This window comes from Betta splendens, chromosome 2 (genome assembly GCF_900634795.4).
Source record: "Betta splendens chromosome 2, fBetSpl5.4, whole genome shotgun sequence".
NCBI classification, from domain to species: Eukaryota; Metazoa; Chordata; class Actinopteri; order Anabantiformes; family Osphronemidae; genus Betta; species Betta splendens.
In genome coordinates this window covers 12,900,035-12,922,248 of record NC_040882.2, presented here as the reverse complement: position 1 = coordinate 12,922,248, position 22,214 = coordinate 12,900,035, and the positions used below count along the sequence as shown (strand labels likewise).

At 41.8% G+C, this 22,214-nt stretch overlaps 2 protein-coding genes across 2 annotated transcripts in view; both read right to left on the bottom strand.

Annotated features, from left to right (window-relative positions):
- Positions 1 to 910: 910 nt before the first annotated feature.
- On the bottom strand, positions 911 to 2,858 carry LOC129603001 (uncharacterized). Its single transcript, XM_055502320.1, has 6 exons — positions 2,798 to 2,858; positions 2,265 to 2,603; positions 1,912 to 1,953; positions 1,708 to 1,824; positions 1,589 to 1,605; positions 911 to 1,463 (listed from the first exon to the last, which is right to left on the bottom strand). Exons 1-6 carry the CDS (start codon positions 2,856 to 2,858, stop codon positions 1,341 to 1,343), a joined length of 699 nt encoding a protein of 232 aa, XP_055358295.1. The 3' UTR covers positions 911 to 1,340.
- A 9,003-nt stretch (positions 2,859 to 11,861) lies between these two features.
- LOC129603091 (uncharacterized) overlaps positions 11,862 to 22,214 on the bottom strand; it is a 506,300-nt gene continuing 495,947 nt past the window's right edge. The window contains exon 2 of the mRNA XM_055502834.1: positions 11,862 to 12,676. The gene's annotated coding sequence lies outside the window, so the exon portion shown is untranslated. The remainder of the gene's footprint in view (positions 12,677 to 22,214) is intronic.

Sequence of the window (22,214 nt, the reverse complement as noted above, 5' to 3'; positions counted from 1 at the left end):
TCACACACACGGAGTTTCTGGAGCCTCAAACATTCTACTGTAGAATGAACCTTTTATTCAAAGATCATCTTTTGAGTCACTGATCTGCATTTTATTGTGCTTTAAAGTTCACTCAGCCTCCACATGTGTTCTCATAGAACAACAGCAGAATGTTTTTGATGAACGTTACAGAGTTTGGTTCATTACAATAATGTGATGAACTGCTCAGTGTTGAGTTTTAATGACTAAACCTTTCCAGACAGATTCAGCAGTGATGTGGTTGTTAGTAGTGGAGCAGTAACGTCTTGTTGCTGCTAGTTTGGGAGGTGAACTGTTGTCTCAGCTCAATGATCAGATCGGTGTAGAGACTCATGTTGTGTCCTGGCTTGTGTTCATGTTTATTTTTTCTGTGTTCAGTTGTGAAGCTGGAAACTTGTCTCAGATCTGCTGGTGTGTGTTCTGGCTGCTTGTTGAACCAACGTGTCATTTGTGTTTCCTGTCATTCAACCCAACTGATCATAACATTAGTTACTGACACTAACTTGTTGAGTCGTTTCTACTCTGATGTGATTCTGTTCTCAGTGAGTGACAGCTCTGAGTTTTAGTATCATCGTATCAGCTGCATTGAACAGTGAATGTATCATAGTGGAGATGAATGGAGCTGCTGCTGCTGTAGTTATGTTGCTGTGATGTGTTAAACATGTTGCAGCTGCAGCAGAGTCAACGCTTTTATGAGTCTAAAGAGTCGTTGAGCTGCATCAGACGTTTCACAGGTTTTATAGATGTGTTTACAATAAGTGGAGATAAATTATCCACGTGTTTGTTTGAGAACTGTGAAGATACAGAATCAGACACGTCACTAATACAAACACTTCTGCTTTCCACTGCAGTGTAAACTTCAACAATGTATCTGTCAATTGCTTTTATAAATACACCATCAGCCATTTTATCACTGAGTGTTTTATTTAGAGGTGTAGCTCATTAACATCAGGTCATATTTCTACTGGTAAATACAGTAATGTGCAAACTAAGATTTTGAGTTTCACAACAAAGTCAGACACAGTGTATTGGTTCATCTCATACATTTTATCAAGTTCACAGGCCTCATTGTTTTTCTACATCGTATTGTCTCTTTATGTCAAACTAGTGATGTGTGTCTCACTCAGCCCTGCTCTGCTGCAGACCTTCATCAGTCTGTCACCAAAGTCAGGTCATAATAGGAGGATGGAGTGAGACATGAGAGGATCATGACCTGAACCACGTCTGTATGTTCACTCACTCATTTCTCCCTAGTTTCAGTAAGTTCCCATCAGAACACAGCAGTAGATCAGTCTGATAAGAGCAGCAGTTGCTCTGTGAGTCTATCTGCTGGCAGCGTAAGTAACATGAGTCTCCACTTGTCTCTGTGATGCAGGTCTCCTGCTTCTTACTGCTGGTGAAAACACACTCAGTGCTGCAGCCTTCAGGTCGTCACAGTCCACATTCTGTAAATCAGAGTTACATGTGACAAAAAAGATGAGATTTGAGGAAATAAACATATTTGCTTGTCACAATTCACCACAACAGTATAGTAAAGTTATTTTTTTACACAAAATCGACTTTGATTTACCTCATGGAGTTGTGGATCTTGTTTTTCACCAGAAGTTGAATCAAAGAGACATATTAATACTTAAACTGAAACATAATTAGTGAGAATGTATTAAGTATAATTTCATTCTAATAAAGTACCTGCTTCACGTTTTCCGAGTGAAACAATCACACCCGTAACGACCATGAGAAGGAAAACAGTCAGACCACCGAGGATCAAGCTCATCACATATGTTGTTCCATCAGTTTTATTACACTCTGATAAATTAAATGAACACATTTAAACTGCTTTATGTGCAAAAGAACAAATTGACACAACAACTGAAAAATTAAAGACAGTCTTACTTTGAGACATTGTGTCCAAGTCGTCCTGAGTTTCCTCACTGCCTGTTTACAAATAAGAAACTTTAAAGAATGACTGTCTTGTTTGATAATAAATTTAAAATATTTTTTTTATGATGGAGAACAAGATTAGAGAAGTTAGTGTCATACTCCTACCTTGAACGTTTAAATGTATCACATAGTAAATGATTTCTCTTTTCTTTGGAAGTTTTAAAGAAATAAATTCCAGAGTCGGATAAATGAACCTTTTTCACAATGAATCATTGTCCTGTTTGCTAATAAATTTTAAATATTTTTAGTACAATTATCAGCTATTCTAAATAAGAAGAACAGAGAAGTTAGTGTCATATTCTTACCGTTTACGTTTAAATGTATCACATAGTAAACGTTGTTTCCTCTGTTGAAAAATTCACAGAAATAGATTCCAGAGTCGGATAAATTAACATTTTTGATTGTGAGAAACACTCCAGTTGTATTGACTTCCACTTGAAAGGTTCCATTATTGAATCCACCACAGAACTGAGCTTTATCAGTAGATCTGGCCATTAAACAGATGCAGCTGGCTGTGGTTTTATTGATCAGTCTGGACCAGGTCATCACAGTGTTAGCATTCAGTATGGGGGACCTCAGTGTGACACTTTGACCAGGCTGGACATTCACATTCTGAGACTGAGCCACTGAGACAGAGATCCAGCCTGAAACACACAGCAGAGACAACATGAGTTAGTTGTTACAGATGTTAAAAGACTGTTTTTAGTTGAATGTGATCCAGATGTTGAGAGCGACGTGTCATTGGTACTTACTGATGCTGCAGATAACGACAGTATTGATCCAGATGAAGGTCTTCATTGTGCGACTGGTCGTAGCTCTGCAGTGTCTGTAATATAACTGTGCTCCAGGAAGGAACTGTCTACTTTAGAGGTGGAGCCTTTTGAACTGGCCACATTCATGTTACAATTAAAACCAGTGAGAAAATGTACAATGTCAACTTGAAGTTGTGAACATTCACCATCATAAAACTAGATGTTCCTACACGTCTGACCTTGTTTATTGTTGACTGGTTCCCACTGCCCCAGCAAAAGAAGATTGCTGGGGCAATTTTCACTGTGAATATGAAGAGACGTCGATGTAATCATCTCTTTAAGTCCACTACTGGGATGGTTCATTACACCCTGATTTTTTTCAGCTTGCTGCAGGATTAAAAATCCTTAGTCGGGGACGCTCCCGTCGCGCAGTGGCAACGCAACCGTACTGCAGTAAAAAAAGGTGGTCGCTTTGAAGTGCTACGACTGTATGAATCTCTAGGTTAAAATGTACATGTGGATCCCTATAAGCCCCAAGCCCCATTTTCTGTCACTGTAGGGGGGTGGTTGGGGTGTTGCTTATAACTACTTTACAGACTATATCTCTGCATCAATAAAGGCTATTCAAATGCATTTGGTGTCATAATGTAGGGGACACTTGTGAGATGAGAATAAGAATAATAAGAATAAGAAAACCTTTAATAGTCCCGCAGTGGGGAAATTACTTCTCTCAACAGCATTACAGATAAGCGAGAGTACAGCTACAGAACAGTTTGTGTTGGCACAGTACAAAGCAGTACAGTACAGTTGGAGTGAGTATGAGGTCATTGCAGGGTTATTGCACAGTTAATGAAGTGTAAAACTTAGTTTATGTGGTACTGGTAAAAAAAAGTTAATGAACTTGGAAACATGTTTATTCCTTATTCTATGCAGTTATTATATGATTTAATGCAAATAATATCTTATGTTTTGTCTTACTGTATGCATTTGACATTTCACCTACATTGTTCAATGGTTGTCTCTGCCTGATAGACTCTCAACTCTAGCTCCCAAATCCAAGGTCGGGGAGTTGTGTCTCTGTCTGTTGAGAATTAGCGCTTCTTCCTCTCTGATAGTCAGACGCCAGTGATGCAGGTGTAAGAATGTAAACATCTCCACACACAGCGACAGGGATGAGATGGTGCATTCAGTCTTATTGGGCCACACAGACGCTCCACCGTAGTCGGACAGAGAGGTTAAAAGGCAGAAGCAACTTGAGGATCGTGGGCTCTTTGCATCACACCTTTGTGGTGTGTGCACTGATCTCCCCGGCTGGTTTTTGGTTTGTTGATGTGCACGATCAACATCCATGCTTTTGATTTACTTTCCCCATTATTTTTATTTTCCTTTATTTTTATAATAAATCTCACAAGAGACAACTCTCTCATCTGCCTCTTTATGGGAAATTTCTACCACAGCGGCAACAAGAGCCCACGCAGAAAAACCTTTCTGTCTTTCTCTCACACACACACACACACACACACGCACGCACACACACACACACACGCACACACGCACGCACACACGCACACACGCACACACACACACACACACGCACACACGCACACACACACACACACCCCTACATACACAAACAGGAACTGTTTGGAGTCAGTCGCTAAACTGGGTGGTTTTGACGCGCTGCACATTTTCATTGAAATCTAGTGTGGTGCTAAATAAAAAGTACAATCCCTTTTCAAACAGTTTTTGGATCTATTTATAAAATAAGGTATGTTTGTGGCTGAACTCTGCAGAGAAGTGGAAAGCAGAAGTGTTGGTCAGAAATGAGATTCACAGAGTATGAGACTAGTTCATCTGTACTGGGTGTAAACACATTTATAAAACTTGTGAAACATGTCTGATGCAGCTCAACGACTCTTTAGTCTCATGAAAACATTGACTCTGCTGCAGCTACAACACGTTTTGTCAGGTTTCACTAAGGGATGGACCCCAACTCATGGCTCACAGACAGGTCTGCGTTTAGTGCTGCTTTAAAAATAATAAATCTAATAACGTCAGGCAGCAGGATGGTCAGACAGGCGTGGGTTAACAACAGGTAATCCAACAAAACTGGCAAAGTACCGATCAGGAAAAGGCAGAGGCAGAGTCCAAGAACGGGTAGCAGAGATCAGACCGACTAGACTTACAGCTACAAATGCTGGAATGCTGACTGACGGAAACGACGACAACAGACAATCTGGCAACTGGTTGGTGAGAACAACACCTTCGAAGCACAATAAAATGCTGATCAATGAGTCAGAGGATAATGTTTGACTGAAAGGTTCAATTTACAATGTTTCAGGCAAACTAGAGTAAAACACAGGAAACTTCAACTACAGTAAAACCTGCTGCTTATTGGTCTATCCCATGTTACAGTCTTACTCTTTGTAGCTCAATGGGCAGTGCATTGGCCTGAAGCAAAAGGTCGCTAGTTTGATCCCAAAAGGTGTCTCCTTGAACAAGACACTTCACATTAGTTCCCTGGGCGTCTGCCTGTGTGGCAGTCCATTGTTCCCCATGGGGGGTGAATCCACATGTACATTTAACATGAGGATTCATAATGTACCAGACCAGCAGTGGGTTTAAAGAGATGGTTACATGTTACGTCCCTTCATAATTATAGTGGAAACCGACCAGTTGGTTTCCACCTTTCTGTGCTGAGGCAGTGGGAACCAGTCAACAATAATCACGGTCAGACATGAAGGAACATCAGGTTTTATCTCGGTGGACGTTCACAACTTCAAGTTGACATTGTACATCTTCTAAACGTGGACTGATCCTCGCTGTTTTTAATGGTAACATGAATGTGGCCAGTTCAAAAGGCTCCACCTCTAAAGCAGACAGTTCCTTCCTGGAGCACAGTTATATTACAGACACTGCAGAGTTACGACCAGTCGCACCATGAAGACCTTCATCTGGATCAATACTGTCGTTATCTGCAGCATCAGTAAGTACCAACAACACGTCGCTCTCAACATCTGGATCACATTCAATTAAAAACAATCCTTTAACATCTGTTACAACTAACCAACTCTGGAACACACATTGAACTAGAAACAGTCTTTTAACATCTGTAACAACTCACGTTGTCTCTGCTGTTTGTTTCAGACTGGATCTCTGTCTCAGTGGCTCAGTCTCAGAATGTGACGGTCCAGTCTGGTCACAGTGTCACACTGAGGTCCCCCATACTGACCGCTAACACTGTGATGACCTGGTCCAGACTGATCAATAAAACCACAGCCAGCTGCATCTGTTTAATGGCCAGACTTACTGCAGAAGCTCAGTTCTGTGGTGGATTCAATAATGGAACCTTTCAAGTGGAAGTCAATACAACTGGAGTGTTTCTCACAATCAAAAATGTTAATTTATCCGACTCTGGAATCTATTTCTGTGAATTTTACAACAGAGGAAACAACGTTTACTATGTGATTCATTTAAACATAACCGGTAAGAATATGACACTAACTTCTCTGTTCTTCTTATTTAGAATAGCTGATAATTGTACTAAAAATATTTAAATTTATATTTAAACAAGAGAGTGATTCATTAATGTTTCTTCAACAGGCAGTGAGGAAACTCAGAACGACTTGGTAGATTCTAAAAGTAAGACTGTCTTTAAGTTTTCAGTTCTTGTGTAGATTTGTCTGTTGTTTGCTGATGAATGCAGTTTAAATGTATTTATATGATTTTAGCAGAATGTAATAAAACTGGTAAACCAACATATGTGATGAGCTTGATCCTCGGTGGTCTGACTGTTTTCTTTCTCATGGTCGCTACTGGTCTGACTGTTTCACTCAGGAAACTTCAAACAGGTACTTCATGACAACAGCTGCTCCTCTCATGCATTTGGTTTATTTTTTACATCATATCTAATATTATGTCATTAATGTTTTGTCGTTTAGCTGTGAATGAAAAACAGAAAACACATCATCAGGAGGTGATCTAGTCTTTAATTTACCCCATTTATTTAACCATGTGTCCTGTCATTGGTTCATGCTTCCACTTGGTGAGATCAGTGACTAATTACTCCTTTCTACAGAATCCAGCCTCTGATGAACTGAACTACGCAGCAGTGAATTTCCGTCAAAAAGAAAGAAGGAGAGAAGTGGAGCCCAACGTTGTGTATTCTGCTACTAGATAGAGTGAAGAAGCAACAAACACAGGTCAGAGCAAACTGAGGACTGATTTATAACAAGCTGCAAATAAACTGTGACCGATGCTTATCACAATCTATGATTTTTTGTCAAAACAAACCTAGTATCATATTTTATTCTCTATTTGTTTTTGTGACAATAGAAATAAAGTATTTACAACATTTCTACATGTACTAGAGTAGGAATAACTATGAACCAGCATCTATCTAGTTTTACCTGTTTATTTGTGTCTTAAATAAATACTAACGTATTTTGTTCCACTGGTCTGTCTAATGCTCTGTTGTGGTTAGAAAACTGCACTGCCTGTATTAGACTCAACTACTAAACCTCCAGCTGTGTCATGTTCTCTCCAGTTGTATGACATTGTGTTAGTCTAAGATATTGCAAGTAAACACATATCCTTAGAGAACACCTTCATGTAGACACCAGCACTAGGGGCCTAGTTTGTTTGATGGGTAGGTAGAGCTGAGTGTCAAGGGGACCAAGGGTCCTCCTCTGTGAAAAGGGATGGTTGTAATGAGTAGAGTTTGAGAACGTTGAAAACGTTGACTGTGCTGCAGCTACAACATATTTAACACATCACATCAACATAACTACAGCAGCAGCAGCTCCATTCATCTCCAATATGGTACATTCACTGTTCAATGCAGCTGATACGATGATACTAAAAACTCAGAGCTGTCACTTACTGAGAACAGAATCACATCAGAGTAGAAACGACTCAACAAGTTAGTGTCAGTAATTAATGTTATGATCAGTTGGGTTGAATGACAGGAAACACAAATGACACGTTGGTTCAACAAGCAGCCAGAACACACACCAGCAGATCTGAGACAAGTTTCCAGCTTCACAACTGAACACGAAAAACGAACATAAACACAAGCCAGGACACAACATGAGTCTCTACACTGATCTGATCATTGAGCTGAGACAACAGTTCACCTCCCAAACTAGCAGCAACAAGACGTTACTGCTCCACTACTAACAACCACATCACTGCTGAATCTGTCTGGAAAGGTTTAGTCATTAAAACTCAACACTGAGCAGTTCATCACATTATTGTAATGAATCAAACTCTGTAACATTCACCAAGAACATTCTGCTGTTGTTCTATCAGAGCACATATGTAGAGGCTGAGTGAGCTTCACATCACAATAAAATGCAGATCAATGAGTTAGAGGATGATGTTTGGCTGAAAGGTTCAATCTATGTTTCAGGCTCTAGAAGTAAAAATGTAGCAAAACACAGGAAGCTTTATTTGAAACAAGCTGCTCAGCTTCCTGCTCTGTTCACTGTTACTAAATTACTCCTAGTGGCTGAATTGGTAGCACATCGACCCGTAACGCAAAAGGTTGCTAGTTTGATTGCACCAGGTGTGTGCTTGAGCAAGATACTTCGCACTACTTCACACTTTTGCGACGATATGTGTGTACAGACAAAAACTGTGCGCACGTTCAACAATAACAAACTATGGTTTAAAGCAGCTTAAAGAAGCAGCGCCAGGCCAAGGAAGAAGCCTACAGAAGTGGTGACTGGTTCCTGTACAGGCAGGAAAGAAACAGGCTGACAAAGGAGGTGAAGGCAGCTAAAAGGAGATATGGTAAAAGCCTGCAGAACAGCCTTATAACAGACGACCCTGCGTCAGTCTGGAGAGGCCTGCATCACATCACCAGCTACAGGAAACCATCTCCACACCCTGAGGCCAGCAAACGTCTGGCAGACCTAAACACGTTCTACTGCCGGTTTGAAAGGAACCACCTCACACCTCCTGGCCACACAATAGACTCACCCACACCCCTATGGGGTGCCAAATGTAAAAGTAGAACCTATAACTAGTTTTCTCACATTTAACTAAATGACACAACATGTTTTCTCACATTTAGTTAAATGTGCAAAAGTCTAAATGTAAATGTTAAATATAAATGTAAATGTTAAATCTAAATGTAAATGTTAAATGTTAAATCTAAATGTTAAATGTTAAATCTAAATGTTAAATGTTAAATATAAATGTTAAATGTTAAATGTTAAATGTAAATGTTAAATGTTAAATGTAAATGTTAAATGTTAAATCTAAATGTTAAATGTTAAATGTAAATGTTAAATGTTAAATGTAAATGTTAAATGTTAAATCTAAATGTTAAATGTTAAATCTAAATGTTAAATGTTAAATGTTAAATGTTAAATGTAAATGTTAAATGTAAATGTTAAATGTTGGCCGAGCGTAAAACTGAATATTCATGAATGGGCAAGACTCCATCCCTACCCTCAAACAGCGCTGGTCTCAGATCAGAGACGCGAACTCAAACACGTCAAACAGTACGCATAGCTCCGCCCACATCTGACTCTGGATCGGTGCACGAAAATACTGGAGAGAAGCCTGAAGTCGAAGCCATCATGGCCGCCAGCTCCGACTCCCTCCCGTTGGGGGAGATTGAACGGGCTGTAACGGCAGGTGTGCGGGCTGAGGCTCCGCTTCAAACTGCCGTTCTGTCGTAAACACCATTAATGAGTAGTCAAGTAGGTTTAAAAAGAATATTTCAGTGGCGCCGGTGGAGAATTAGTTGGCTAACTATACTAGCTAGCCGAAGTTACGTCCAGGCTAAAAACAAAAGTTTCCAGATCAGATGTGGGCGGGGTTTGCGCGCACTGTTTGAGGTGATTGAGTTCGCGTCTCTGATCTGAGACCAGCGCTGTTTGAGGGTAGGGATGGAGTCTACTTGCCCATTCATGAATATTCAGTTTTACGCTCGGCCAACATTTAACATTTACATTTAACATTTAACATTTACATTTAACATTTAACATTTAACATTTACATTTAACATTTACATTTAACATTTAGCATTTAACATTTACATTTAACATTTAACATTTACATTTAACATTTAGCATTTAACATTTACATTTAACATTTACATTTAACATTTAACATTTGCATTTAACATTTAACATTTACATTTAACATTTACATTTAACATTTAACATTTACATTTAACATTTAACATTTACATTTAGACTTTTGCACATTTAACTAAATGTGAGAAAACATGTTGTGTCATTTAGTTAAATGTGAGAAAACTAGTTATAGGTGCTCCTTTTACATTTGGCACCCCATACACCCCCAACACGCACACCCTCCCACCATCAGACCCCCTACTGGCACTAAAGGTTTGTGAAGGAGACGTCTGTCGCCTCCTTCAAAGGAAGAAAACCAGAAAGGCTCCAAGACCCGACGATGTGTTCACAACCTGTGTGAGAATCTGTGCTGACAAGCTGATGCCTATCTTCACTCAGATCTTCAATTGCTCTTTGCAGTGTTGTTTAAAAATTCAAAAAGTTTATAAAGTAATTACTTTTGAGATTTCAGAAGACAATGTTACGGCACCTGCTGTACTACAACAGCACCCACTGTGGCACGTGTGGATAATAGCACTCACTGGGTCACGTGTGTGAGGAGGAGACTCTGTTTTGCAACAAAAGTGTAGTAGCACCAAAACCATTAAAACTACGGTGTGTTTTACTGACCTAGATAAAAGCGGTGGGGAGGAGTGCAGCTTCTGCTGCAAACACCTGACCTACAGTAACCTGACCTCGGGAAAGTGAAGGTTCATAGGGGAGCTGCCCCGCCCTGGGAGAATGAGGCAGAGCAACACGTGTCTTCACTTTGTTTGGGATTATGATTGGGTGAAAATACAATAAAATAATGGTAAAAAACTACTTGCTACTGTGCATTTATTTCATTTTTCTTCTTTTAGGGATTTATCATTTAATCTCTGGAATTTATATATTTAAAATTTTATCATCTCAATAAAGGATAATTTACACCTATTGGATTTATAAAAATCTCAGTCAGATTGGAATACAAAATTTAAAGGCTTAAGTGTCGGACACAACATTCCTGCAGCTGTCTACAGTACCCAACTGCTTCACACAGACCATTATCATGCCCCTCAATAAGAAGTCCACTGTCACCAGCCTGAATGACTAAAGACCTGTCGCCCTGACGTCTGTGGTCATGAAGACCTTTTAGAGGCTGGTGCTGAGGAATCTGAAGGGCCTCACAGACCCCCTGCTGGAACCCCTGCAGTTCGCCTACAGGAAAAACAGGTCAGCTGATGATGCAGTAAACCTGAGACTACACTACATCCTGCAGCACCTGGATCTCCTTGGCACAAATGCCAGGATCCTGTTCGTTGACTTCAGCTCTGCCTTTAACCCCGTTACCCCAGAATACTCCAACATAAACTGACTCAGCTCACCGTCCCCAATCCCACGTACCAGTGGATCAGGAGATCCTGACCGACAGGAGGCAGCAGGTGAGGCTGGGCAGCATCATTTCTGGCACCCGCACCATCAGTACCGGCGCAACACGAGGGTGCATCCTCTCCCCACTGCTCTATACTATCGACTGCACCTCAAGGAACCCGTCTGTGAAAGATGACATGACCGTCATTGGGCTCATCTAGGATGATGATGAGTCTGCATAGAGACGGGAGGTCCAGTGGTGCAGTCAGAAGCAGCTGGAGCTCAACACGCTCAAGACTGTGGAGATGACGGTGGACGTCAGGAAGAACCGCCCGCCCACCCCCACCATCCACAACAACACAGTGTCTACTGTGGACTCGTTCAGGTTTCTAGGGCCCACAATCTCACAGGACCTGAAGTGGTCCCCCCACATAGACACTGTCTGCAAACAGTCCCAGCAGAGGTTGTACTTCCTGGGACAGCTCAGGAAGTTCAACCTGCCCCAGGAGTTGCTGACCATCCTTTACACGGTGTCAGGAATGATTGATATGACGGACCCACATGCACAGCTCGTATGAACTTAGTCTTGTAAAGGTTCAATCGGGCTCATGGTCAGGCAAGCAAAAGTCGGTACACAGATCAGCACAGGGATAATGGCAACGGCACAGACAGGGAGTGAGCAAAGGCAGTCAAGATCCAGGCTAGGTTCCTGTGGTGGAAATTTTCCATAAAGAAGTAGATGAGAGAGAGTTGTCCTTTTGTGCGATTTATTGAAATAGTAAAGAAAATAAAAATAATGGGGAAAGCAAATAAAAAGCATGGATGTTGATCGTGCACATCAACAAACCAAAAACCAGCTGGGGAGATCAGTGCACACACCACGAAGGCGTGATGCAAAGAGCCCTCAAGATCCTCAAGTTGCTTCTGCCTTTTAACTTCTCTGTCCGACTACGGTGGAATGTCTTTCTAACCCAATCAAATTACATGCACCATCTCCTCCCTGTCGCAGTGTGTGTGAAGATATTTACATTCTCACACCTGCATTGCTGACGTCCAACTATCTGTGAGAAAGGAGCACCAAGTCTCAACAGACAGAGACACAACTCCCCGACCTTGGGTTTAGAGCTAGAGTTGAGAGTCTATCAGGCAGAGACAACCATTGAACAATGTAGGTGAAATGTCAAATGCATACAGTAAGACAAAACATAAGATATTAATTGCAGAACATAAGTCATAAATCGTATAATAACTGCATAGAAATGCATAGAAATAAGGAAGACACATAGAAATAAGGAAGAGACAATTTTTCCCATAACACTCCCCCCTTTTGATTACACATTAATCAAACCATAAAGGAATAAAAATTGTCAACATCACATTCTGTAATAATAAATGATCCTTGCAAATGAAACAATAAGGGTATTAACTCATCAAGATTCAAAATACACCTTCACATAAAATGCAAGTAACTTAGGGACAAAAGGTTGGGAACTGTTTTGGTGGGTAGTTACAGTATACAAGAATAACCTCTGTATGAGCATGTGAAGAAAATAAGCCCATACCATCGTCAAAGTCATTAAGTGAGTTAGAGTTGGGGTTTTTGAACATAGTGCATTGTGTCATTTGATATGAGAGTGTTGCTGAGGTCGCACGCATGATGAGACCTCTAACCAGTGGGATAACGCAAAAACCAAACAAGAGAATCACAGCCATCTCAATGATAAAGGAAACAGCTGCGGACATGAGAACAGATTTCCATTTTCCAGACATTTCGTCTAGCCAATTCCAAGAGGAAGAACCTATACCAGAGTTAGCTGAGATTCTGAAGGCCGTGGAGCGCCTTCGCCACAATACCATTAGAATCAGTGTTATTCAGGATATAAGTACAACATGCGTCTCCAAACATAACAAACGCCTCTTTTCTCTGCTAACAACGCGTCTACGGCCATTCGACTGTAATGTAATAAAGACAATTAATGTATGATAGCCATAGGTTTCCGGTGGGGTTCTGTATCATATAATCTTAAGATAGATTTCATGCTTTCGGATCTTTAATTGTACATTTGCGTCTAGAGCGAATAGGAGATTCAGGGATTTAACCAGAATGATGATGCGTTTTGTCTCATAACCTCTGTCATCTGTAGATGAAGGATAAAAACGAATTGTAGCAGTGAATAAGTGATTGTGAGCAAATTAAACACCAAGTCAACTTCAGGATATTTAAACTCAGTGTTGTGAATTATGTGAAATTTTCTCATTCAAAAGTAGTGTGTAAAGTTACATAGAAACATCATATGATAAAGGCAACAATCCAAGTAACATAAAATGAAGTCTAACAAAGCATGTTTACAATTGATGTCTCGTAACAATCTGCTTCTTCCTGTTGAACAGTAGCGTTAGATTGTTTCCAACCTGTGTGTTGATGTATTGCCAGTTCGTTGGGGTTCTTCAGGTTGTGATCAGCTGATCACAGAGACACTTGGGATTCGTTATCACCGCCAGGTTTCCTCCCAATGTCGTCTGAGTCACTGTCACTCCCGTGATGTGAAGAGTCTACACGTCGTCCAGCGTCGGCAACTCAAGGCTGCTCGTGTGTGTGTTTTCTCAGGAGCGTGTGTGTAGATGTATGGTCTGATAGTGTGATTCACTGGCGCAGCTTCAGGCGGCGCTTGGCTCACACCTTTAACTGAACGGTCAACGCAGCCTCGCCTCAGTGTGTGTGTGAGCACAGCGAGGGTCGTCCTTCTCAATTCTTTTCGTTAGTGGTGGTTTTCTTCGTGTGGTGTAGATGGAGGGTCGTCTGTCGGATCCGGGACCTTCCTGGATGGAGTGGATCCAAATCGCTCTCTCTGCGATCTTTACAGCCGTGTTGGTCGTCAGAAGGACCTGGAAGGGACCTTGCCACGGTTTGGAGTCCCAATGCTTCCTCCTGAACTCCTTAACGATTACCAGTGCCCTGGTTGGATGGTGTAATGGTCCTGTCGCCCGTTGTCACCTGTTGGGAAATCTGAATTATGGGGAAAAGGTGTGTGGCCGGCACGGCGTGTCATCAGGCCCAAACCAGACTCCATGGCTACAGGTGGAACCATTCGTCTGCCAGAGTCTGCGTTCCTGTGAGGTACAAAATGTTTAAAGCACAGGGAGAGAGGAAGGAAAGGATAGAGAGAGTTGGAGAGAGGGAACAAGGATCAGGAGAGGAAACAAGGATCAGGAGAGGGAGGGGTTGTTGGGCAGCGACCTTCGCAGCAGCGTCTGCAGCTGCATGTCGGCAGAAGCAAAGTTGTCACTGATGGTGTGAGTGGGACATTTACAAACAGCAATGGCTGTAGGCAGCAGGACAACGTCCAGCAAAGCAGCAACCTTATCATGATGTGAGATAGGTTTGCAATCAGACTTCAAAAGCTTCCTATGCTTCCACAGAGCATCAAAGTGTCACAAGCATCTGTGGAGTCCATGTAGATGGTAACAGACTCTCCTTCTGCTAGTTTACTAGCTTCAGTCAACGCAATCAACTCTGCAGCCTGAGCAGAGTAGTGTCTTAGCAAAGCACTAGACTTCAAGACAGACTCTTGATAGTAATGTTCAGCATGTTGAGTAAGATGGTGTTGCATCTAAGCCATCGGGCTGTAGAAAGATGTAATCTATTCCAAAAGAATCAAAGTATGAGGACAAAAGAACAGAAGTCGTACAACCTGATCTCTCATTCACTGTTTGAGTGAAAGGTCGCGTAGGGTCAGATCAGGGAGACCCAAAGTAGGAGCCGATTGAAGAGCAAGCATGAGGTCAGTGAACGTTGTTCAGCCTCAGACGTCCACGTGAGACAAGAAGTGGACGATGAAGATGTCTGCATCAGAACCCTGAGTGGGGCCTCAAAGACATTAAAGTTAGGAACGAAAGTCCTACAATAAGAACAAAGACCTAGAAAAGACATCAGCTGTTTTTACGTGCACGGTTTAGGCAGGTTTCAAATTGCTTTAACTCTGTTGGGTGAGATGGATTTGCCATCAGCTGTAATTACAATAACCCAGAAAATAACCTTTGTCTGAACAAACTGTAATTTAGACAGGCTCTCTTTGTGGCCTGTTGCATCCAATGTTTCATTATCTTAGTGGTGTCTGCAGTAACGCTGTTTATGGCTTCCTTTTAGAGGGTGTTGTTGTTTACATGGTCTGTGGTCAAATTTAGGTGCGATGACCACTGGTTCACATCCTCTGATCAAACCTACATCATGTCTGTGTGTGAGCCACAGGGAAGCAGGGCTTCCTGTAAGGCTGAGTGTTGGCTCAGAGCGTCCTCTGAAATGAAAATGAAAAACAAAAGCATGTAGTGTGTCATTAGAATGCAGAGGTATCAAGTTCACTGTTTGCTGCACATGACGGGCAGAATAAAAAAAAAGTTTTCTAAAAGTATGCAAAGTAGGTAAATACGTCACATGGGGTCAGAAGTCGTTCACCAGTCTCCACCCTGTTGGCATCTGTTCACGAAAGGACCCACGTCCTGCATCTGTCTCCATCATGTTTTCACAGAGGGACGTGTGGAACTGTAGAAGAAACATCAAAAATCTTTTTTGTTCGTTAGTAAAAGAAATCGCAAGCGCAGACCTGTGTTCATCCCAAAAGAGGGAAGTTGAGGTCAGTTTGTGTGTGTGTGAAATCATAAACAAGCTGTGATGCAGCCTGTGTGAGGGCCTCAGTTACAGCCCCCCCTCAGCAGCCAATGATAGGAGCACAGCTGAGCTGAAGTTAACACCAACAAAAGAGGGATTATTTAGAATGTCTGTAGATGTAACCTGCACTTCGTCTGGAGTGGAAATCAATCAAATCTCTAAACTACATGAGATCTCTTCCTAAAAATTTAACTGGGCATAAGTTTGAAAGCAAAAATGAATGTTAAGGTGTCTTGCTGTCAGATGTTGCACAAGACAGTGAAACAGTAAGTTTTTCTTTTATTGTCTGGTACGTACAGTAAATATTATTACTTCTCTCTAATAGTCGTCTTACCTTTAATAGTCATTGATAATCTGTTTCAGTCAGTCTCAGTCTTCCTATGGTCTGTTTTTTTTTTCTTCTACAGTCTGGTTTTGTTTTTCTACAGTCTGGCCAGACAAACCTATATTGTGCACAAGTATTTTTAGAAACATGAAGGATTTTATTACTGAATTTGTTGCAAGTTAAAATAGTTTAAACCCATCAGACTGTAAAGTCATGCAGCAGTTGTCATTTAGCTGTTTGTCATAATTTGAAAATCACTTTTTTTGAGCAAAAAGCGATTCTTCATTGCGAGCAGATAAGCATGAACATGAATTTGAGCGTGTATCAGCTGTAAGCGTGTTTCTTCATTGCGTGTATGAATGTGTGTGTGTGTGTTTGCGGTACCGTCTTGTACGTCACGTGAAAAGGAACCGTCACCTTCCTCCTTCCCCAACCATCAGTCTGATGTGAGCGCCAGTGGGTGAAGCCTTTCGATGGGACAGTTGTTCCTCGATGTGTGGTGGAAATTTTCCATAAAGAAGTAGATGAGAGAGAGTTGTCCTTTTTGTGCGATTTATTGAAATAATAAAGAAAATAAAAATAATGGGGAAAGCAAATCAAAAAGAAAAGAAAACCAGCTGGGGAGATCAGTGCACACACCACGAAGGTATAGTGCAAAGAGCCCACGATCCTCAAGTTGCTTCTGCCTTTTAACCCCTTTCTCTGGCTCTGGTGGAATGTCTCTCTGCAGCAATGGAATTGTTTGTGCTACTTTATCTCGCTGTGAGTGAGAATGTTTGCTTTCTCACTTCTGCATCGTCATGTCTTGTTATCCAAAGGAAGGAACACCGAGCTTCCAAGACAAGATGCATTTGCTTTAACAGCCTTGGGTCTGGTGGGGAGTCAGATAGGATGGAGCCAGAGTCCGGGTGTAAAAGACAAACATATATCAGAAATTATTAGACAGTCAAATGGAGCATCAGATGTTTAGACTTGATGTACGTCAGGGCACAAGAGATTATTTGTTTGTGTAAGAATGTTCAGTATTGCACCTAACCAGCACATGACGAGTGTGTTGGATAAGAAACAGCACAAGGCAAAATTTTTCCATTACATTCCCCCCTTTTGATTACACATTAATCAAACACTAAAATAATAAATTTTTTCAAACATTGCATTTTGTAGTAACAACCCTTACAAATGAAACAGTAAGTGTATTAAGTCAAAATTCAAAAATACACCTTCACATAAAAATGCAAGTAACTTAGGGATAAAAGGTTGGGAGCTGTTTTGGTGGGTAGTTAAACAAGAATAACCTCTGTATGAGCATGTGAAGAAAATAAGTCCATAATCATATTTGTACCAGATTATATTTTGTGATCAGATAGCTTAAGACCATCGTCAAAGTCATTACGTGAATTAGAGTTGGGGTTTTTTTGAACATAGTGCATTGTGTCATTTGATACGAGAGTGTTGCTGAGGTCGCACGCATGATGAGACCTCTAACCAGTGGGATAACGCAAAAACCAAACAAGAGAATCACAGCCATCTCAATTATAAAGGAAACAGCTGTGGACATGAGGACAGATTTCCATTTTCCAGACATTTCGTCTAGCCAATTTCCAAGAGGAAGAACCTATACCAGAGTTAGCTGAGATTCTGAAGGCCGTGGAGCGCCTTCGCCACAATACCACTAGAATCAGTGTTATTCAGGATATAAGTACAACATGCGTCTCCAAACATAACAAACGCCTCTTTTCTCTGCTAACAACGCGTCTACGGCCATTCGACTGTAATGTAATAAAGACAATTAATGTATGATAGCCATAGGTTTCCGGTGGGGTTCTGTATCATATAATCTTAAGATAGATTTCATGCTTTCGGATCTTTAATTGTACATTTGCGTCTAGAGCGAATAGGAGATTCAGGGATTTAACCAGAATGATGATGCGTTTTTCCGCTTGTGTTGTCTTTCATCTGTAGATGAAGGATAAAACTAATTGTAGCAGTGAATAAAGTGATTGTGAGCAAATTAAACACCAAGTCAACTTTAGGATATTTAAACTCAGTGTTGTGAATTATGTGAAATTTTCTCATTCAAAAGTAGTGTGCAAAGTTACATGAAAACATCATATGATCAAGGCAATAATCAGAGTAACATAAAATGTCTAACGCAACAAGGTTACAATTGATGTCTGTAACAATCTGCTTCTTCTTATTGAACAGTAGCGTTAGATTGTTTCCAACCTGTGTGTTGAAGTATTGACAGTTCGTTGGGGTTCTTCAGGTTGTGATCAGCTGATCACAGAGACACTTGGGGTTCGTTATCACCGCCAGGTTTCCTCCCAATGTCCTCTGAGTCACTGTCACTCCCGTGATGTGAAGAGTCTACACGTCGTCCAGCGTCGGCAACTCAAGGCTGCTCGTGTGTGTGTTTTCTCAGGAACGTGTGTGTAGATGTATGGTCTGATAGTGTGATTCATCGGCGCAGCTTCAGGCGGCGCTTGGCTCACACCTTTAGCTGAACGGTCAACGCAGCCTCGCCTCAGTGCGTGTGTGAGCACAGCGAGGGTCGTCCTTCTCAATTCTTTATGTCAGTGGTGGTTTTCTCCGTGGGATGTAGATGTAGATGGAGGGTCGTCTGTTGGATCCGGGACCTTCTTGCAGTGGAGTGGATCCAAGTCGCTCTTTCTGCGATCTTTACAGCCGTGTGGGTCGTCAGAAGGACCTGGAAGTGGCCTCGCCACCGTTTGGAGTCCCAGTGCTTCCTCCTGAACTCCTTAACGATCACCCAGTGCCCTGGTTGGATGGTGTAATGGTCCTGTTGCCTGCTTTCACCTGTTGGGAAATCTGAATTATGGGGAAAAGGTGTTTGGGCGGCACGGCGTGTCATCAGGCCCAAACCAGACTCCATGGCTACAGGTGGAACCATTCGTCAGCCAGAGTCTGCGTTCCTGCGAGGTAGAAAATGTTTAAAGCACAGGGAGAGAGGAAGAAAGGAAGGAAAGGATAGAGAGAGTTGGAGAGAGGAAACAAGGATCAGGAGAGGGAGGGGTTGTTGGGCAGCGACCTTCGCAGCAGCGTCTGCAGCTGCATGTCGGCAGAAACAAAGTCGTCACTGATGATGTAAAAACAGCATTAGCTGTAGGTGGCAGGACAGCGTCCAGCAAAGCAGAACCTAATCATGATGTGAGATAGGTTTGCAATTAGACTTCAAAAAAGCTTCCTATGCTTCCACAGAGCGTCTGTGGAGTCCGTGTAGATGGTAACAGACTCTCCTTCTGCTAGTTTACTAGCTTCAGTCAACGCGATCAACTCTGCAACCTGAGCAGAGTAGTGTCTTAGCAAAGAGCCAGACTTCAAGACGGCCTCTTGATAGTAACGTTCAGCATGTTGAGCAAAGTGGTGTTGCATCTAAGCCGTCGGGCTGTAGAACGTGGGATCTATTCCAAAAGAATCAAAGACAGTATGAGGACAAAAGAACAGAAGTCGTACAACCTGATTTCTCATCCACTGTTTGAGTGAAAGGTTGCGTAGGGTCAGATCAGGAAGACCCAAGGTAGGAGCCAACTGAAGAGCAAGCATGAGGTCAGTGAACGTTGTTCAGCCTCAGACGTCCACGTGAGACAAGAAGTGGACGATGAAGACGTCTGCATCAGAACCCTGAGTGGGGCCTCAAAGACAGTAAAGTTAGGAATGAAGTTCCTACAATAAGAACAAAGACCTAGAAAAGATATCAGCTGTTTTTACGTGCACGGTTTAGGCAGGTCTCAAATTGCTTTAACTCAGTTGGGTGAGATGGATTTGCCATCAGCTGTAATTACAATGACCCAGAAAATAACCTTAGTCTGAACAAACTGTAATTTAGACAGGCTCTCTTTGTGGCCTGTAGCATCCAATGTTTCAGTAGCTTAGTGGTGTCTGCAGTAACACCATCTATGGCTCCTTTAAGAGGGTGTTGTTGTTTACATGGTCTGTGGTCAGATTTAGGTGTGATGACCACTGGTTCACATCCTCTGATCAAACCTACATCATGTCTGTGTGTGAGCCACAGGGAAGCAGGGCTTCCTGTAAGGCTGAGTGTTGGGTCAGAGCGTCCTCTGAAAAATCAAAATAAAAACAAAAGCATGTAGTGTGTCATTAGAATGTGGAGGTACCAAGTTCACTGTTTGCTGCACATAACAGGCAGAATAAAAATAAGTTTTCTAAAACTATGCAAAGTAGGTAAATACGTCACATGGGGTCAGAAGTCGTTCACCAGTCTCCACCCCGTTGACATCTGTTCACGAAAGGACCCACGTCCTGCGTCTGTCTCCATCATGTTTTCACAGAGGGACGTGTGGAACTGTAGAATAAACATCAAAAATCTTTTTTGTTCGTTAGTAAAAGAAATCGCAAGCGCAGACCTGTGTTCATCCCAAAAGAATGAAGTTGAGGTCAGTTTGAGTGTGTGTGTGAAATCATAAACAAGCTGCGATGCAGCCTGTGTGAGGGCCTCAGTTACAGCCCCCCCCTCAGCAGCCAATGATAAGAGCACAGCTGAGCTGAAGTTAACACCAACAAAAGAGGGATTATTTAGAATGTCTGTAGATGTAACCTGCACTCCGTCTGGAGTGGAAATCAATCAAATACCTAAACTACAGATGAGATCTCTTCCTAAAAATTTAACTGGGCATAAATTTGAAAGCAAAAATGAATGTTAAGGTGTCTTGCTGTCAGATGTTGCACAAGACAGTGAAAGAATTAGTTTTTCTTTAATAGTCTGGTACGTACAGTAATTATTATTACTTCTCTCTAATAGTCGTCTTCCCTTTAATAGTCATTGATAGTCTGTTTCAGTCAGTTTGAGTCTTCCTATGGTCTTGTTTTTCTTCTACAGTCTTCTAGTCTGGCCAGACAAACCTATATTGTGCACAAGTATTTTTAGAAACATGGAGGATTTTATTACTGAATTTGTTGCAAATTGAAATAGTTTAAACCCATCAGACTGTAAAGTCATGCAGCAGTTGTCATTTAGCTGTTTGTCATATTTTTAAAATCACTCTGTGGGATTTTTTTTTGAGCAAAAAGCGATTCTTCATTGCGAGCAGATAAGCATGAACATGAATTTGAGCGTGTATCAGCTGTAAGCGTGTTTCTTCATTGCGTGTATGAATGTGTGTGTGTGTGTTTGCGGTACCGTCTTGTACGTCACGTGAAAAGGAACCGTCACCTTCCTCCTTCCCCAACCATCAGTCTGATGTGAGCGCCAGCGGGTGAAGCCTTTCGATGGGACAGTTGTTCCTCGATGACAGACCTTTCCTGGATCCTCAGATGCAGCTCTATTGGGCCGATCACGTCTGAAGCCTCTCCTGTTGTTTCAACCAGTGTCTGTGTCAGAGCACGTCTTCTCTGCTGTTGCTCTGTCCTTGTTTTCCTTTGCTGATTGTCATAAGCAGGTGTCTGTGTCAGACACACACGCTTGTATTAGCTGGTTCATCTGATGAGCCCAGAACGTGATGGCTGCAGACGTTGTAGGAGTCTGTGAGGCGTCCATGCTGTGGTCTGTGTCCTCCAGCTGCTGTGGTGTCAGAGCTTCCACCCTGTTCTGGTTGTTGGTCGGCGCTTCTTCTCCTTCGGTTTCTTCTGCTGATGGTGGGAAAGGAGTCCAGATCCGGATTTACCCTCATCGCGCTCGGTTCTGCATTAGAATAGAGAGCAGAAACAGTGGGAGCATTTGATCTTGACATGATGTGTGTGTGGTGTGCGTGTGGTGTGGCAGAGTGCAAACAATTCTTCCCCAGAGTTGTTATCTCCTTTTTTTTTTTTTTTTTTTTTTCTGTTACTCTCATCACTCTTTTGTTTCTCTTAGGGCTTTAGTTTTGATGTTTTGCTCTTTCAAATCTTTTAAAGGTGCATATGTCTTTTACACTACGTAATTCTCCTTTTGAACCTATAACCAGTTTCCCACTCATGGAAACATGAAACGCACTAATAACCATATTTACCTTTTACTTTTAATTACCTTTACTTTTGTAATGCTGCAGTCTGGTGGTGGAGACTTAGATCGCCCCGAACCCATCTTTCAGAGTCCCGGCGGTTTTCTGCCTTAGACT